General features: G+C 39.0%; 1 protein-coding gene across 2 annotated transcripts in view; it reads right to left on the bottom strand.

The window, feature by feature from the left end:
* LOC126278699 (ornithine decarboxylase-like) overlaps positions 1–20,071 on the bottom strand; it is a 117,828-nt gene that overhangs the window by 21,202 nt on the left and 76,555 nt on the right. For both annotated transcript variants that reach the window (XM_049978970.1, XM_049978968.1), the window contains exons 6-7: positions 6,168–6,465; positions 5,711–5,962 (exon numbers count right to left, since the gene is read on the bottom strand). In XM_049978970.1, coding sequence (XP_049834927.1) covers positions 5,711–5,962; positions 6,168–6,465 — 550 coding nt within the window. The remainder of the gene's footprint in view (positions 1–5,710; positions 5,963–6,167; positions 6,466–20,071) is intronic.

The raw sequence follows: 20,071 nt of genomic DNA on the forward strand, positions 1-20,071 counted from the left end.
ATTTGTTGCTTGTAACCATAATTTGTGATGGATCAGATGTTTGTTTTTTATTTATTTATGTTTGGCTTTTAAATGGTAATATAATGAAATATGTGCTGCCCTGTGTAAACCAGTGCACTGTTACTAGTTTCCTAGGTTAGTTCATAGTCTGTTGTAGTTAATGTTGTACAGGACCTGTCCCATCCAGCAGCACACCTGAGGGTGGCGAATTCACAACGTCCATCCTGCCTGTCGAGTTATCCCACTGGTTGTCAGGCTGAATTGTATCTGTATCTGTATATGTTCTCTTGGTCCTGAACTTATGTCACCAAAGGACATGACGCATTGATTGTGTGTTACCAAATCTGCTGCAGTCATTTGAGGTTTTATATTTAAAAAAACATTTGAAAATTTTTATAAATAGTGAGGTTTTGATTATTAATATGCAGCTTGGCTCACTTTAGATACCTGCTAATGCTTGATAAATAGCTTTTCTCATAATTGTTTAAAACATCTTTTGTTGATGTCAACTGCTAATCTCATTTCCTCATTAATATTTCACAAGTTGTTTAATTTCTTGTTTTTAAAAGCTATTTTACTGATGTCACAAGCTTGTTGAGTTTTATTTAAATAAAAGTTTATACATGTTTTCAACTGTGAACTCTAATTTCTTGCTTTCTGGCCCAGCCCTACCTCTCAACAGCATATTAAGCTGCTTTAGGATAACTACACCCAGTTCAGAAACATCTCATCACATGATAGCAGAATCCATTAAACTGCAAACATATGTCTATTACCCATGCAGTTGGCAATCATAACTGGTCCTCTCAAGTTCATGTAGGTTGACTTTCTGATGGAATACACAAATGATGAGTATGTCAGTACTCTTTTGCTGCTAGGTACATCCAACAACCAAGCTGCTGCTACTGCTGCTTGTGTGTATGCTACATGGTACCCTCAAAGGCACAATTCTGATAAGAATTTTTTCATTACTTGGAGCAACACCTTTGGGAACTCAGTAATCGTTGTCCACAAGTAATGGACAGAGATCATTCACCAGTCATGCCACTGGAGTACATATGATACTGCAAGGCAGTTATAGATATCTCGAAGACTGGTTGTTGAAGTGTTGCATGATGCAGGACTGCATCTGTATAACTGTACGTTATTTGAATGACTTCTTGAAGCCTTCAGCTGCCATTTTCTTTATTTCCTGTACAATTTCAGCCTTAGGCGTTTTTCAACTATTTTATGGATGATAGCTTTGCAACAATGTTTTGAGAGTTACATGCTCCTAAAATAGCATGACCACCTCAAACTAATTTATGAGCATAACATGATGTCACAGGAGCAACAACATATACAATATAATCTGTTACCAAAAAATCATCCATAAAATACTTGAAAATAAACTGTCACAGTGCCCATATAGTACTAGAGATGGAAATTTGGCTGAAACCAGATGTAAACAATAATGAAATTCTAAACTCAGATTGGAATGTATACCACAGAGACAGGCTAGACAGTGAAGGGGGATGTGTGTTTATAGTGATAAAAAATGCATTAGTATCAAAGGAAATTGATGGAGATCCAAAATGTGAAATAATTTGGGTGAAGTTCTTGATTAAAGCAGGCTCAAAAATGGTAATTGGATGTCTCTATAGGCCCCTTGGTTCAGCAGCTGTTGTGAAAGAACACCTGAAGGAAAATATTTTGAGTAGATTTCCTGACCATGTTATAGTTTTGGGTGGAGATTTTAATTTTACCACATATAGACTGGGAAACTAAAACATTTATAATGGGCATCAGGGACAAAGAATCCAGTGAAATTTTTTAAAGTGCATTATCTGAAAACTACCTTGAGCAGTTAAACAGAGACCAACTCGTGGCAATAACATATTACACCTTCTGGTGACAAACAGACCTGAAATATTTGAAACAGTTAATGCAAAAGAGGGAATCAGTGGTCATAACGTGGTTACAGCATCGGTGATTTCAGCAATAAATAGAAGTATTAAAAAAGGTAGGAAGATTTTTCTGTTTAGCAAAAGTGAGAAAAAGCAGATTTCAGGGTACTTGATGGCTCAACACAAAAGTTTTATCTCAAGTACAGATAGTGTTGAGGATCAGTGGACAAAGTTCAAAACCATCATACAATATGCATTAGATGAGTATGTGCCAAGCAAGATCATAAGAGATGGAAAAGAGCCACTGTGGTACAACAACCAAGTTAGAAAACTGCTATGGAAGCGAAGGGAACTTCACAGCAAACATAAACAAGCCAAAGCCTTGCAGACAAACAAAAATTACACGGAGTGAAATGTAGTGTGAGAAGGGATAAGTGAGAGGCATTTAACAAATTCAAAAGCAAAGTTCTATATACTGACTTGGCAGAAAATCCTAAGAAATTTGGGTCTTATGTCAAAGCGGTAGGTGGATCAAAACAAAATGTCCAGACACTCCATGACCAAAATGGTACTGAAACATAGGATGACAGATTAACGGCTGAAATACTAAATGTCTTTTTCCAAAGCTATTTCACAGAGGAAGACTGCACTGTAGTTCCTTCTATAGTTTGTCACACAGATGACAAAATGGTAGATATCAAGATAGATGACAAAGGGATAAAAAAACAATTAAAATCACTCAAAAGAGGAAAGGCCGCTGGACCTGATTGGATACCAGTTTGATTTTATAGAGATTATGTGAAGGAATTTTGCCCCCCCCCCTTCTTGCAGCAGTGTACCATAGGTCTCTAGAAGAGCGTAGGATTCCAAAAGATTGGAAAAGGGCACAGGTCACCCCCATTTTCAAGAAGGGCGTCGAACAGATGAGCATAACTATAGACCTATATCTCTAATGTCGATCAGTTGTAGAATTTTGGAACACATATTATGTTCAAGTATAATGACTTTTCTGGAGACTAGAAATCTACTCTGTAGGAATCAGCATGGGTTTCGAAAAAGATGATCGTGTGAAACCCAGCTCGTGCTATTTGTCGACAAGACTCAGAGGGCCATAGACACAGGTTCCCAGGTAGATGCCGCGTTTCTTGACTTCCGCAAGGCACTTGATACAGTTCCCCCACAGTCATTTAATGAACAAAGGAAGAGCATATGGACTATCAGATTAATTGTGTGATTGGATTACAAGTTCCTAAATAACAGAACGCAGCACGCCATTCTCAATAGAGAGAAGTCTTCCGAAGTATGAGTTATTTCAGGTGTGCCACAGGGGAGTGTCGAAGGACCATTGCTATTCACAATATATATAAATGACCTTCTGGATAACATTGGAAGTTCACTGAGGCTTTCTGTGGATGATGCTGTAGTATATCGAGAGGTTGTAACAATGGAAAATTGTACTGAAATGCAGGAGGATCCGCAATGAACTGACGCATGGTGCAGGGAATAGCAACTGAATCTCAATGTAGACAAGTGTAATGTACTGCAAATACATAGAAAGAAAGATCCTTTATCATTTAGCTACAACATAGCAGGTCAGCAACTGGAAGCAGTTAATTTCATAAATTATCAGGGAGTAGGCATTAGGAATGATTTAAAATGAAATGACCATATAAAATTAATTGTCAGTAAAGCAGATGCCAAAAAGATTCATTGGAAGAATCCCAAGGAAATGCAGTCCGAAAACAAAGGAAGTAGGTCATAGTACACTTGTTCACCCCCTGTTTGAATACTGCTCACCGGTGTGGGATCCGTACCAGATAGGGTTGATAGAAGAGATAGAGAAGATCCAATGGAGAGCAGCACACTTCATTGCAGGATCATTTGGTAATTGCAAAAGTGTTACATAGATGATAGATAAACTCCAGTGGAAGACTCTGCAGGAGAGATTCTCAGTAGCTCGGTACGGGCTTTTGTTGAAGTTTCGAGAACATACATTCACCCAGAAGTCAAGCAGTATATTGCTACCTCCGACGTATATCTCGCAAAGAGACCATGAGGATAATATCAGAGAGAATGGAGTCCACACAGAGGCATGCCAACAATCTTTCTTTCCACGAACAATACAAGATTGGAATAGAAGGGAGAACCGATAGATGTACTCAAGGTACTCTCTGCCACACATCGTCAGGTGGCTTGCAGAGTATGGATGTAGATTTATATGTAGATGTAGAAAATTTCCTATGGCTTAAACTGTACAATTGTACAGGAAATAAAGAAAATAGCACCTGAAGGATTCAAGAAATCATACAAAAAATTCATCACAGCTGCAGACCCTATCACACATTAATTCAACACCAGTGACCAGAAAGCTGCATTTTATGAGTACAGATTTGTGAACGGTTTTTGCACCAAGTGGAAGATAATGAACATTTTATAAATAATGTGACTGACAAATCTAGTTTTACTTTTAAGGTATTTTCAACTTCCATAACTACCATTAATTATTATAACATATGGTTGACTACATTTGGGAGTTTGGCTCTGGCTGTGAGTTATGCTGTGATAGCCTAATGGTAAGGTGACTGCTGGCCATATGAGTAAAATCTGGGTTCAGGTCCCAGTCCAGCATAAATTTTCACTTTTGTCATTTCATTATGGAGCTGATGGTTGTCTATTTTCACTCTGCAAATACATGTCATGTACAGCCATTGTTGGTGGAACACAACCCACATATCACACATAAATGTGGCTCCTGGCATACTTTGGCATAAACCTGTGAACTGGAATCATGGAAGGAATGCTTTTGGCCCCCTAACTGTTGCTGGACAAGTTGGATGCACCATTGTATCATATGTTTCTTTACAATACATTGCCTGACACATTACAAAATGTTCAACATGGTGTTTGGTGATAGGCATGGTTTCAACATGATAATTCATCTCGACTCTTTGGAATGAATGTGTGCAACAGTTTAAATGAATCATTTCCAGCAAAGGGGATTAGTTGTGGAGGTCCATTGTTCTGGCTTCCACATTTCCTGTGCCTTAATCCACTTGACTTTTATTAGTGACGTCACCTAAGGGAACAAGTTTATAGTACACCACACATGGATGTACACAACCTAATAGCTGACATGGATGCCCCTTCAAGAATGATGGTTGCAAGTGTGTTGCATATGGTCCAGCAAATTATGATCCATGAGTGGAAAAGTGTTTGCAAATACAAGTTGGTCGCTTCGAACATCTTCTCTAAAGTAACATTGCTTGTACATGTTTGTACCAGCTCTGTAAAGCCTGAATATCAAATATACATAATGGAATTACTGTGCATAACATAATGTGCCATCTATTGTATGTTTTGTACCTCATTGGATGCAGACGATGTTACTGTATCCAAAATTATTTTCTGTACAGTTTATTTGTGTCATGGACAAAACAAAGTAGTCATTTATGTTTGTAAGAAGTTCATGTTATGTGTAAATGTTTAAATAAAGGTAATGGGGAAAGAAATAACAAGGTACCATATTATAGATGTGTAAATTGCATACAATTTGATGTCTCAACTGAAAAAAATGTGGTTGATGTGAACGCACTCAGGCATCAGCAAATCTGCATATCCATTCCTCATGGCATTACCTCATCTACTAAGTTAATGGGACAACTCCAGCACAGTGCAGAGTTCATGCTGCCAATTACAGTTTCTTTTACTACATTTTAATACATTTTCTTATTTTGCAGAAACAGTACAGGAAAATTTCGTATGTGATTTGCCCATTTTTGAGAATACCAGTGAGGAAAATTGTGTAACATCTGCACCTGACTTACTTTAAGAGGAATTGGTCTCACTTCAGCAGGTTCATACAATATGAAGTTAAATGTGCCATACACTCCATCATTTATGTAGTACATGACAGATGTTATGGATCCATCCTTTTCATTCCTAAGCTCCCTTTTGGAGTAGACATTTGCAGCAAGTGTGTATGCAGAAGCAACATAAAAACGTCCAGGTTCTGCTATAACTTGTGTCCCACAGTCGGGAAAGAATTCTTCCAGAGCATTATTCACCACCTCTGCTATCTGTAAAATTGGAGGAAAAATGACATAATGTATAACATTGTATTACAGTTGTCAGTTTTCTGCACTATTATAGCTTCTGAATTGTTCTTTATCTGTGAAAGTTCCCCTGCTGGATGAGATTTAAAAAATTAGCTTTCAGCAAGAAAAACAAGATCTGAGGGAAGCTTAGAAGTTTCCTAACAACTGAGATAAATAATAATGTTACCCTGTCTATAGAGCAGCCCTTGTGGCCAGGAAAACCACCACCAATATCAAGCAGTTTCATGGGAAATCCCAGAAACAACCCATGATCAAAAACCTTACGGGCTGCTGCAATAGCTTTCTGATAAACAGGTGGATCATCACAGCCAGAACCAACATGGAAGCTGACACCAACAATTTCTAATCCTAGTGAATGGGCCAGAGTCATTAGACATGGTGCATCTTTCTCTGGGTTACAACCAAACTTCTTCCCCAGGTAGCATTTTGCTACAGCTGCATCACATCGTATCCGTATCACCAGGCTGTAACATAAAAGACCAATTAACAGATTAAGCTAATCTCTTGGCCCCTATTGTCCTACATAGTTTTTCCAGAAAATAAATTCTTCCAAGAATAACAATTTCTTTCATGAGTTTTTGACAGAACATTTATTTTTTTCCAATGAAAGGAAGGTTGACATTATAAAACTAAAAATTGTATGGTGAGAGAATGGGTGGCTAGAACTTACCTTCAGAGTGTGAAACTCTAAGCTCCAGTGATACACACCATTTAAAGAAAGAGAACTGGAGATTTCAGAGAGAGTTGTTCAAAAATAGCACATTCAAAGGATGACAGACATAGAGAACAAGAAGTAATTATGGATTAAAGCGAAATAAAGAAGTGCAATGAAGAGCTAGTACAAAAGTGGAAAAGGAGACAGTGTAGAACCAAGAGGGGAAGAGAGTGAGTAAAGAAGCTAGAAAAAACAGTAAATGATTGAGCAATTAATGAAATATAAACAAAAAAGGGGTTTCTTAATGGAGGTTTGTTACAGAGCCAGTAGCATAAAAAGATATCGTGGACAACAAGTTCATGTCTCTGGAGTCAGTACTGTGGGGGGAGGATTCAAACGGACCCTCTAGGACAACAAGCACTTGGGTCCCTTGAGTCATGGAGTACAATATGCTCAGCAGATGGATACTGGGTGCTCTCTACATAGAACATTTTGCTGATTTCAGTCACGTAGGCACAATTTAGTTCAGCTGCCTGAATGTTCTGTGGATCATGATTACATCACACTTTCATGGGTCATTTTCACAATTATAGTGCTCTCTCTCTCTCTCTCTCTCTCTCTCTCTCTCTCTCTCTCTCTCTCTCTCTCTCTCTCTCTCTCTCTCTCTTTTCCCTACCCACAGTGTTTCACACACACACATCATACAAATAGACATTTGGAAATCCTTCTATGCAGTAGAAGACATTTTCAAGTAGGTATGACTTCAGCATGTGCCTGACATTAATTTTATTAAAGTTTTTACATCAATCAGTAGCTGGTCAAAGATTTCTATGGATGGCTACCTCACTCCTTTCTGTACCACCCTAAGGATGAGCAGTGAACAGCCATTTGTCCTCCTGGCGTTATATTTATGAATGTTACTGTGTGTTTTGTTCCAGACTGAGCTTGCTTTTTGACAACAAACTTCATAATGGAGTAAATATAGTGTGAGATTGTTGTCAGTATGCCCAACTGTTTAATGAAATATCTAAAAGAGGTTCTAGAGTGGACACCACATATTATTCATATTGTTCTTCTGTGCAATAAACATTTCTTCCTCACTGACAAGTTACTAAGATTATGATGCCATAAGACACTAGTGGATAAAAACAGAAAATGTATGTCACTTCTTAGGTATTTTTCTCCCCAAAATCTGTTAATATTAACAACGCAAAAGCTGCAGAGGTTAGATGTTTAAGAAGATCTCTAACATGTGACTTCTACTTCAGATTCTTACCAACGTAAATACCTAAAATTTTTGAATATTGTGTTTAATTAATTGATTTACTCTTGTTTATTATTTCTATTATGTGGTCAGTCTTTACTGGTACTAAATCAAATGTATTGCGTTTTATCTGATTTCATTAACAGTCCATTTACAGAGAATCAGTTATTTAAGTTTCAATAATATTGTTGCAGATGAAGCTGAGTAGCTCCGTGGTGTGGTGGTTACGATACTAAATTGTTGCAAAGAGTTCTAAACTCACATGGACTGTACAATTTTAATTTGTATATTTGGTTCAAGTACATTCTAGAGGTATCCACAAATGTCAAGAATAATTGTACTGGAATGTTCTGTAGCTGTATATATACTGTATGTGTCCTGGCCAGAGGCAGTTCACTCTGCACTCTTGTATGTGCAAGTGCTGAATAAACCTTCATTATGTGAAGGTAGTGTTCATCATTCATCTAATTACACCTTCCTCTACATGACATTATTGTGGTGGAGGTGCCAGGCATTGGAACTTGTGATATCACACATTATCGATGACACATTGGTTCCCATCAGGCCACGACAGAGTCGCTGTTTACATGGCGAGAAACCCGAGTTCGAGCCATATTCAACAGATCACAATCTATCGGAGACAGAAGAAGAAGAGGATGTTACAATGACAGCAACTGTGTGCCACCACAGGAGACATCTTTCTGGGTTCTCTGGTGCCAATGGCCAAGATCCAAACAAGTGGCTGAAGGTATATGAGCGTACAGCCAAATTTAATGAATGGGATGACACTGTGTGTTTGGCTAATGTATTTTTCTACTTGGAGGGCACTGCCAAGCAAAGGTATGGGGAGAAGTTCACAAACTGGAAACTATTCCAGGTGGAAATGAGCAAGTATTTCAGCAACACACAACGACATAAGTGCAAAGCTGAAAATAAATTAAAGTGCAGGACATAGTGTCCAGAAGAAACTACAACATCCTACATTCAAGATGTCTTGAAGCTGTGTAGAATAGTCAATCCCAGAATGAAGGAGGAAGATAAGGTTACACATCTCATGAAGGGTGTTGCTGAGGACACATATCAAACCTTACTCCTGAAGGAGGTTTCAACAGCAGTATATCAGGACAATGTATCAAAAAAGAATTACACACAAGAAGTTTGAATGGCTTCCAAACATCATATCGATGTCTATGATGGAGGAAGCAACTGATTTCACAAGTGCTCTTCATCAGAGAGTGAGAGAGGAAGTTCAAAAGGCACTTGGATTGCACAGTGAGCAAAAACCTGAGACACTTCATGAGGTCATAAGTGAGGAAGTGGAACAGACATTGAACCCAATTTCTAGATCTTCATTTCCCTTTAAAACACTAAAACAGTCGAGCACCAGGCAAAGTTATGTTCCTACAATGCTGCGTGAGGAACCTGTTTGGGCACCAAGTAAGACTGATGTCTGGAGGAACCAGGATAACCAACCAGTATGTTTCCACAGTGGACGACCAGGACATGTGGTGTGCGATTGTCGAGAAAGGTGGCAGATATTTGATGATGCCCATGCCAGAAGACAGCAGACTGATCTTAGCCGGCACCAACTCCGGGACGACGAAGATGAAGAAGAAGATGTGGGTGCAGGATGACGTAGGTCACCATCGCCACAAGCTAGCTGCTGGAGAGTATGCTCCCCAACATGCCAATCAAGGTCTTCATCACTGTTTAGAAGCTCCAGCTGATCACCTAGCTGCCACAAACTGGAAAACTAAAGGGTGCGGCCTTCTCTGGAGGTGAGGCCGCCGAAGAGAAAAATCCTCCACCGTCAACCACTACAAAAATAATAGGAAACTACATCAATATCTTCATGGATGGCCAACCAGCCCAAGCTCTTGTGGACTCTGGAGCATCATATTCAGTCACTTCGGAGAAGTACCATTGCCAGCTGCAGAAAACCATATTCATCGACAACAAAACATCTCTGCTGAAGGTGGATAATGGGAAATATGTAAACCCTACAGGAAGATGTACCATTCATGTGGGTATAAGTGGCCATACACAGTCCTTACAATTCATAATTTTACAAGAGTCTAGTCATTACATCATTCTCGTATGGGACTGTTTGAAAGCTTCTCAGGCAATTATAGATTGTGGTCACTCAAAGATTATGCTAGACGAGATGAGAAACTGTGGACAGGAAGATGTGCCTCCAAGTGTGTGGAGGCCATGTGTGCTGGATGAACTGATCATTCCTGGAGTCAGTACTAGAAAGGTAACTGTCATGTCTCATGCCATGCATCAACCCATATATCTTGTAGTGGAATGTAAGAGAAGCATACCACTGAAGAATAACTTGGTTATCCCAGCCTCTGTTGTCTAGTTTAAGAATGGATTCGGTGATTTGTGGATAGTTAACTGTCGCCAAGAACTGCAGTTTCTTCCAAGATGCATGTGCATAGCAAATGCTGAGCTGTTAATTGAAGAACAGCTGAGCTTCATAGAAACCTTCAAGGCCAAGTCTGTGGGCAAAATTAGTGCTACCACTATGAGACAAGATCTTATAGCTCTACTATCACCAGATCTCACTAAGGAACAACAGAAGAAGCTACTTGTCATTCTTCAAGAGTAATCTGAATGATTCAATCCACAGTTGAAGTGCAAATTAAACAAATTGATGGTGAAGCACTGGATTAGCACTGGAGAACATCATCCAAAAAGCCATGAGAAACTACTCAACTATGGAAAAAGAATGTCTTGCTATGATCTGGGCCATGTGCAAATTTCGACAGTATCTCTATGGAACGCCATTCACAGTTGTTACAGACCATCATTCACTTTATTGGTTGACAGGTCTTAAGGATCCAACAGGACAACTTGCTAGGTGGGCACTACATCTTCAGGAGTATGACATTACCATAGTGTACAAAAGTGGAAGAAAACACCAAGATGCCGACTGTCTCTCAAGAAACCCTGTGCATCACCATCAAGACTTTGATGAAGATAGTGACTGTCTCACTGCTCTCCAGTATCTCTCTGCTGAGCTGAAGAAGGACATCAAGATATCTCAAATTATGCTTGCCTTAAATCAGTCAGAGGATGCGAAAGGACAAGAAAACTTCTGTTTGGAAAGAGGTGACTACCACTGAGTCCCAAAGGCATGAGCTTAGATGTTCTACAGAAATTCCATGATACACCTGAGGCTGGACATTTATGATTTATTAAGACCTATGTTAGACTCTGCAAGAGATTTTTCTGGCCAGGTTTATTTAGAAGTGTCCATCATTATGTGTTGCACTGTCGAGAGTGTCAGATGAGAAAGGCAGTTCCTTAGAAACCACCTGGCTCACTCATACCAATTCCACCAGCTGAAATGCCTTTCCAGCGTGTTGGGATTGACCTCCTCAGTTAATTTCCAATGTCTGCTAGTGGCAATAGATGGATTATTGTTTGCACTGATTATCTGACACACTGTGCCATTGCATAAGCTGTGAATACAGCTGAAGCATCCAAGGCAGCCAAATTCATCATGGAAGACATTGTATTAAAACACGGTGCCCCAAGGTCATTAATTATGGATTGAGGGAAAGTTTTCGATCGAATCTTGTGACAGAGATAAACCATTGGTGCAACATAACTCATCACATGATGACTGCCTACCATCCACAAACTAACAGCCTTACTGAATGCCTTAATAGGACCTTGGCTGACATGCTATCAATGTTTGTCAATGTTGAACAGAGCAACTGGGATTAGGTGCTACCTTTCGTGACATTTGCTTACTACACCGCCAAATAAGACCAAGACTATGGACACTGTGTTTCCGTTACACCCTGACTACATGGATGATGACTACATTGGCCAGATGTTAACCAGAGCTGAGGAAGCTCGGCAGTTAGCTCAACTCTGCACACTGCAGGCTCAAGGAAATGATTGCCAAAAGTATGATGTGAGGCACCACCCCGTTGTCTACCAGCCCGGTGACCTCATCTGGATCTTCACTTTTGTTCGGTTGGTTGGTCTCTCTGAGAAGCTCCTCAGGTGCTACTTTGGACCTTATAAGGTTGTAAGACAGTTGTCTGATGCTACTTATGAAGTTGAAGATTTTGACCCCGACACAATACGATGAAAGATCAGAGATACGGTCCACGTCCTTCGAATAAAGCCCTATAAGAATCCAGCAACCCAGCGTAAATTTGAAGCTCCAATGACAGGCAACAAGCAGAAAGATGACAAAGAGCATAGCAACAAAAGAAGTTCTAAGAAGATCACCACCAGGGCGAGAATCAGTCATCAGGAGTCGGAGTATGCAGTACTGATGACTCGTTCCTGGGCTAGGAGGATGTAACACCAAGATGCTGTTCTCTTAAGGAGGCAGCAATTTTGCAGAAAAGTACATTCTAGAGGTGTCCACAAATGTCAAGAATAATTATACTGCAATGTTCTATAGCTGTATATATACTTTAATGATGTAAATAAAATAGAAAGAAACTTCCACATGGGAAAAATATATTACAAACAAAGATTCCAAGACTTACCAAGCAGGAAAGCGCCAGTAGACAGGCACAATAAAATAACACACAAACACACACACAAAATTTCTAGCTTTCGCAACCAATGGTTGCTTCTTCAGGAAAGAGGGAAGGAGAGGGAAAGACAAAAGGATGTGGGTTTTAAGGGAGAGGGTAAGGAGTAATTCCAATCCCGGGAGCGGAAAGACTTACCTTAGGGGGAAAAAAGGCTAGGTATATACTCACGCACACATATCCATCCATACATATACCCACATCCTTTAGTCTTTCCCTCTCCTTCCCTCTTTCCTGAAGAAAGAGGATGACAGACTAAAGGCCAAAATACTAAATGTCTTCTTCCAAAGCTGTTTCACAGAGGAAGACTGCACTGTGCTTCCTTCTCTAGATTGTCGCACAGTTGACAAAATGGTAGATATTGAAATAGATGACAGAGGGATAGAGAAACAATTAAAATCACTCAAAAGAGGAAAGGCCGCTGGTCCTGATGGGATACCAGTTCGATTTTACACAGAGTACGCGAAGGAACTTGCCCCCCTTCTTGCAGCGGTGTACCGTAGGTCTCTAGAAGAGTGAAGCGTTCCAAAGGATTGGAAAAGGGCACAGGTCATCCCCGTTTTCAAGAAAGGATGTCGAACAGATGTGCAGAACTATAGACCTATATCTCTAACATCGATCAGTTTTAGAATTCTGGGACACATATTATGTCCAAGTATAATGTCTTTTCTGGAGACTAGAAATCTGCTCTGTAGGAATCAGCATGGGTTTCGAAACAGACGGTCGTGTGAAACCTAGCTCGCGCTATTCGTCCACGAGACTCAGAGGGCCTTAGACACGGGTTCACAGGTAGATGTCGTGTTTCTTGACTTCCGCAAGGCATTTGACACAGTTCCCCACAGTCGTTTATTGAACAAAGTAAGAGCATACGGACTATCAGATCAATTGTGTGATTGGATTGAGGAGTTCCTAGACAACAGAACGCAGCATGTCCTTCTCAATGGAGAGAAGTCTTCCGAAGTAAGAGTGATTCCAGGTGTGCCGCAGGGGAGTGTCACAGGATCGTTGCTATTCACAATATACATAAATGACCTGGTGGATGACATCAGAAGTTCACTGAGGCTTTTTGCAGATGATGCTGTGGTGTATCGAGAGGTTGCAACAATGGAAAATTGTACTGAAATGCAGGAGGATCTGCAGCGAATTGACGCATGGTGCACGGAATGGCAATTGAATCTCAATATAGACAAGTGTAATGTGATGCGAATACATAGAAAGATAGGTCCCTTATCATTTAGCTACAAAATAGCAGGTCAGCAACTGGAAGCAGTTAATTCCATAAATTATCTGGGAGTATGCATTAGGAATGATTTAAAATGGAATGATCATATAAAGTTGATCATCGGTAAAGCAGATGCCAGACTGAGATTCATTGGAAGAATCCTAAGGAAATGCAATCCAACAACAAAAGAAGTAGGTTACAGTACGCTTGTTCACCCACTGCTTGAATACTGCTCAGCAGTGTGGGATCCGCACCAGATAGGGTTGATAGAAGAGATAGAGAAGATCCAATGGAGAGCAGCGCGCTTCGTTACAGGATCATTTAGTAATCGCAAAAGCGTTACGGAGATGATAGATAAACTCCAGTGGAAGACTCTGCAGGAGAGACGCTCAGTAGTTCGGTATGGGCTTTTGTTAAAGTTTCGAGAACATACCTTCACTGAAGAGTCAAGCAGTACATTGCTCCCTCCTACGTATATCTCGCAAAGAGACCATGAGGATAAAATCAGAGAGATTAGAGCTCACACAGAAGCATACCGACAATCCTTCTTTCAACGTACAATACGAGACTGGAATAGAAGGGAGAACCAATAGAGGTACTCAGGGTACCCTCCGCCACACACCATCAGGTGGCTTGCGGAGTATGGATGTAGATGTAGATGTAGATTGGTTGCGAAAGCTAGAAATTTTGTGTGTGTGTTTATGTGTTATTTTATTGTGCCTGTCTACTGGCGCTTTCCTGCTTGGTAAGTCTTGGAATCTTTGTTTTTAATGTATATATACTTTATGTGTTCTGGCTGGAGGCTGTTCCCTCCATGCTATTGTATGTGCAAGTGTTGAATAAACATTTGATAACTGAAGTTAGTTAGGCTTCATTACAGTACTTGCATCATCAGCAGATAGAACTATTTCTGCTTCCTGGATATATGAGGCAGTATTATTTCTCTATAATAATAAAGAATGTAATATCAGTTCCTGCACTACACCTTTAGCGATCATTCTCCAGATGTTGTTTCATTGTGCACACTCCCTGAGTTTCTTAATGCAACACTCTGCATCCTTTTAGCTAGATAGTTTGCAAACCAGTTACCAGTAAGATATCTGATACTATGATATTTGAATTTACTTAGGAGAATATCGTGATCTGCATGGTCAAATGCTTTTGGAAAGTCACAAAAATACTAGTTGGTAATATTTTGTTATTTAAATTTTGTACAATGTGAATCTGAATTGGAAATTAGCATGTCTGTGGAGAGATACTTTTGAAATCCAAATTGATACTAAGTATCTTATTTTGGGAGAGGTGTAGAATGGTTCTAGGACTCAAATTTTTAACACCTTCAAGAAAGAGATAGCTAGTCAGACTGGTTAGTAATTATAGATATCTGTCTTTGTAGCTTTCAGGTAAAGGAAGGAAAGCAATACTTTCTTGCCAAAGATAGACCAGTTGGGCCTGAGCGACTTCCATTTCATCCTCAGACAATGGTGTCATTGAGATGAGGTACGGAGGGGCATGAAGTCAGTGCATCACTCTCCCCACTGTTGTTAGTTTAGCAGAAATAATGCCATTACTGCTTGGTCAAGCTGCTCCTCAGATGGCATCATGAGGCTGAGTGTACCTTATTCCAGTCCTCCACCCCAAGGACAAATATCTGGCAGTACCACTAATTGAACCCTGGTCTAGTGCATGAGAATCAGCACTGCTGACCACTTGTCAACTCTGTGAGAGTTTTTGATTATGAAAGGGTTAATTACATTCTTAAATTCTTTTGGAGGGCATGAAGTAGCTGTAATTTGCCTTTGTCTATGATACATTGTTTCTTGAGACAAAATAGGTTTGACCTGTTGCCTCAGTCAGAAACTGATGAGCCTCTCACAGAAGTAGATGTACACAGGGTTCAACAAGCTTTCAGCAGCAAATTGATTAAGAATGTAGGGAAGTCTGCAAAGAGAAAGAAAGTCTTGTTGCTAGGTAGTTCGCATGCTAGGGGTGTGGGCCAACTTCTGCAGGATGAATTAGGGTTGGATTACCAGGTCACAAGTTTTTTCAAACCTAGTGCTGAACTTGGGCAGGTTACAGAGGATTTAGGTTCACTATGTAAAGGTTTTACTAAGGAAGACACCGTGGTTATTGTGGGTGGGCCGGGCAACAGTATTGACAGAGATCCGGGGTACAGCATAGAATGTGACCTGGCAAAGATTGCATCGGCATCGAATCATACCAGTGTTGGGTTTGTGTCGGTTCTGGAGCGCCACGACCGACCTCATTTGACCTCTTCTGTCAGGAGAGTTAATTTGGAGTTGGAACGGCTACTTGGATCTGGTGCGGGGTCACACATTGGTGTGGTTCGTGTTGATTCACTCTGTAGGTGGGACTATACTAGACATGGCCTACACCTCAACAGGAAAGGGAAGGGTAAACTGGCTGGGCTGATAGCAGGAAATTTAAAGGGGGGAGGAACTACATCTCATGGTGGAAACTCTTTTTTAGTGTAAGATCAGTGTCCAGTGGGAAACTCAGCCATGCAAGTACTAAAAATGTCAAAAAAGTTCAAGATAGTTGCAAAAGTAAAATGAAAAATGTTAGTATATTTCATCAAAATATTGGAGGATTGAACAATAAAATTGATGAGCTTCTGCTTTGTTTAGAAGATATAGAAACTGAGAATGTAATAGATGTACTATGCCTGTCTGAGCATCACATTGTCACTGATATGCAAAAGGTTAGCATCAATGGGTACAAATTAGCTGCACATGTAAGTAGAGATAATATGATGAGAGGAGGAGTTGCCATATATGTCAAAAGCTTCCACAGTGCAAAAAATTTAGAAACTAAAAAATTTTGTGTAGAGCAACATATGGAAACATGTGCCACTGAACTTAAACTAAAGGATGGCACTTTCATAATTGTAACAGTGTATAGGTCCCCCTCAGGGAATTTCCAGCTATTTCTGGAAAACTTGGATGCTTTGTTGTGCTATCTGTCAGACAGGGGGAAGCAAATTATCATTTGTGGGGATTTCAATGTTGATTCCCTGAAAGAGTGTAATAGGAAGAATGACCTTTTAGTATTACTCAGTTCTTTCAATTTGAGCTCCGTCATTGATTTTCCTACTCGGATAACAAAGAACAGCAGTACATTGATAGATAACTTTTTTATAGACCAAGATAAGTTTAAGGACATAAATGCTTATCCTGTTGAGAATGGTCTTTCAGATCATAGTGCACAGCTTGTTACAGTACATGACATAGCTCCATGCAGTATAATAAATCAGACTTTCAAAGCAGTGCGTTCAATTAACAATATAAATATTGCAAACTTTAGGGAAAGCCTACAGCAGCTAGACTGGGATGAAGTGTATAAGGAACCCGATGCAAACTTGAAATATAACTTATTTCACAATACATTTTTAAGGGTATTTGAAAATTGTTTTCCCAAGAAAATAGTTAAACATAATTCCAAGAAAACATATAAAAAACCTTGGCTAACTAAAGGAATAAGAATATCTTGCAACCGCAAAAGAGAACTGTATCTAACAGCAAGATGGAGTACTGACCCCGAAATTGTTCAATATTATAAAAACTATTGTGCGGTACTAAGAAAAGTTATTAAAAAGTCCAGAAGCATGTGTATCATGTCTGAGATCAGTAACTCTGATAATAAAATTAAAGCAATTTGGAATATTATTGAAAGGGAAACAGGGCAACCAAGAGCACAGGAAGACTTTAGTGCAATAAAATTGAATGACAAGTGCACTAACAAACAATCAGAAATTGAAAATATTTTGAATAATCATTTTTTAAATGTTGTGGAGAAAATAGGATCTAGATCTTCACTAGAAGAGGCAAGGCTATTAATAGAAGAGGCCATACCTGCACAGTTTGAAACAGCTGTAATTCCACCAACCTCTCCCTCTGAAATCAGTAAAATAATAAACTCACTGAAAAGTAAAAGCTCTTACGGAATTGATGGCATTTCCAGCAAAGTACTTAAAGCTTGTTCCCCACAGATAAGTAGAATTCTCAGCCACGTATGTAATAGCTCTTTGGAGCAGGGTGTTTTCCCTGATAGACTGAAATATGCCATTGTAAAACCATTGCATAAAAAGGGGGATATGTCGGATGTCAACAACTACCGCCCAATCTCTCTTCTGACAGCTCTATCAAAAATTTTTGAGAAAGTAATGTATTCAAGAGTAGCCTCCCATATTTGTAAAAATAAAGTACTAACAAAATGTCAGTTTGGTTTTCAGAAAGGCTTTTCAACAGAAAATGCTATATATGCTTTCACTGATCAAATATTAAATGCTCTGAATAACCGGACATCACCCATTGGTATTTTTTGTGATCTCTCAAAGGCCTTTGATTGTGTAAATCATGGAATTCTTTTAGATAAGCTAAATCATTATGGTTTGAGTGGGGCAGTGCACAAATGGTTTAATTCATACTTAACTGGAAGAATGCAGAAAGTTGAAATAAGTGGTTCGTGTAATGTTAAAACAGCTGATTCCTCAAACTGGGGTGCTATCAAGCACGGGGTCCCACAGGGTTCGGTCTTAGGTCCTTTACTGTTCTTGATATACATTAATGACTTACCATTCCACATTGATGAAGATGCAAAGTTAGTTCTTTTTGCTGATGATACAAGTATAGTAATAACATCCAAAAACCAAGAACTAAGTGATGTAATTGTAAATGATGTTTTTCACAAAATTATTAAGTGGTTCTCAGCAAACGGACTCTCTTTAAATTTTGATAAAACACAGTATATACAGTTCCGTACAGTAAATGGCAAAACTCCAGTAATAAATATAGAATTTGAACAGAAGTCTGTAGCTAAGGTAGAATTTTCAAAATTTTTAGGTGTGTCCATTGATGAGAGGTTAAACTGGAAGCAACACATTGATGGTCTGCTGAAACGTCTGAGTTCAGCTACGTATGCTATTAGGGTTATTGCAAATTTTGGTGATAAGAATCTCAGTAAATTAGCTTACTATGCCTACTTTCATTCACTGCTTTCGTATGGCATCATATTCTGGGGTAATTCATCGTTGAGTAGAAAAGTATTCATTGCACAAAAACGTGTAATCAGAATAATTGCTGGAGCCCACCCACGGTCATCCTGCAGACATCTATTTAAGGATCTAGGGATCCTCACAGTAACCTCACAGTATATATATTCCCTTATGAAATTTGTTGATAATAATCCAACCCAATTCAAAAGTAATAGCAGTGTGCATACCTATAACACCAGGAGAAAGGATGATCTTCACTATGCAGGGTTAAATCTGACTTTGGCACAGAAAGGGGTAAATTATGCTGCCACAAAAGTCTTTGGGCACCTACCAAACAGCATCAAAAGCCTGACAGATAGCCAACTAACATTTAAAAATAAATTAAAAGAATTTCTAGATGACAACTCCTTCTACTCATTGGCTGAATTTTTAGATATAAAGTAAGAAAAAAAAAAAAAAAAAAAAAAAAAAAAAAAAAAAAAAAAAACAAACTTAATCATTAGTGTCATGCAATATTTTGTGTAATGTAATTTCTTGTACAGACATCTTTTATTAACCTGACACGTTCCACATCATTACGAAGTGTCGTATTCATGATCTATGGAACAAGTATTAATCTAATCTAATCTAATCTAATCATTCAGGAAGACTATTGGTCATCAGCACTATATGAAAATCTGTGCAGTCATCACATGTTATGTGGTATACAACATGGATGGTCTCAAATATTGTTTTGCCCTATTGTTATAGTATTTGCAAGTGATGTGGCTGAAGTAAGTGGTAGTAGGTGGGTGCATCAGGCAAGTTTTACAAAAGTAGCTTTGGACATGAGAGACATATGCGATGTTTCATTCTTTTTAAGATCAGAATATGTTCTAAGATTCAACAAACTGGTATCATGGATACTGAACAGCAGTTTTGTAGCTCACTTCTACCACCCTTCTTCTAAACTGATGTGGCCTGTGCTTTCGTACAACTTCTGGTGGTTTTTTTTTTTTTTTTTTTTTTTTTTTTTTTTTTTTTTTTTTTTTTTTTTTTTTTTTTTTAAGGGTCTGTGACAGATTGTGTACCACAAATTCAAATAGAATCTGATAGTACTGGAATAATGATGACAAAAGCAGTGGCTGTGTTTGAATCTAACATCGATTATTCTTTTTAAATCATGCTGCCAGTTCAGACACCACATAGTGTCACCTTCAGGCCACTGCATATGAAACATACATAACAAGACAGAAGACTATGAGAGCACAGACAATATAAATCATAGTTTGTGACTAAAAAGAGATAATCACATCTAAAAATTACATAACAAAAATATGGTATTGTTATACAGACGAAACAAAATTA

Source organism: Schistocerca gregaria, chromosome 6, assembly GCF_023897955.1.
Source record: "Schistocerca gregaria isolate iqSchGreg1 chromosome 6, iqSchGreg1.2, whole genome shotgun sequence".
NCBI lineage: Eukaryota > Metazoa > Arthropoda > Insecta > Orthoptera > Acrididae > Schistocerca > Schistocerca gregaria.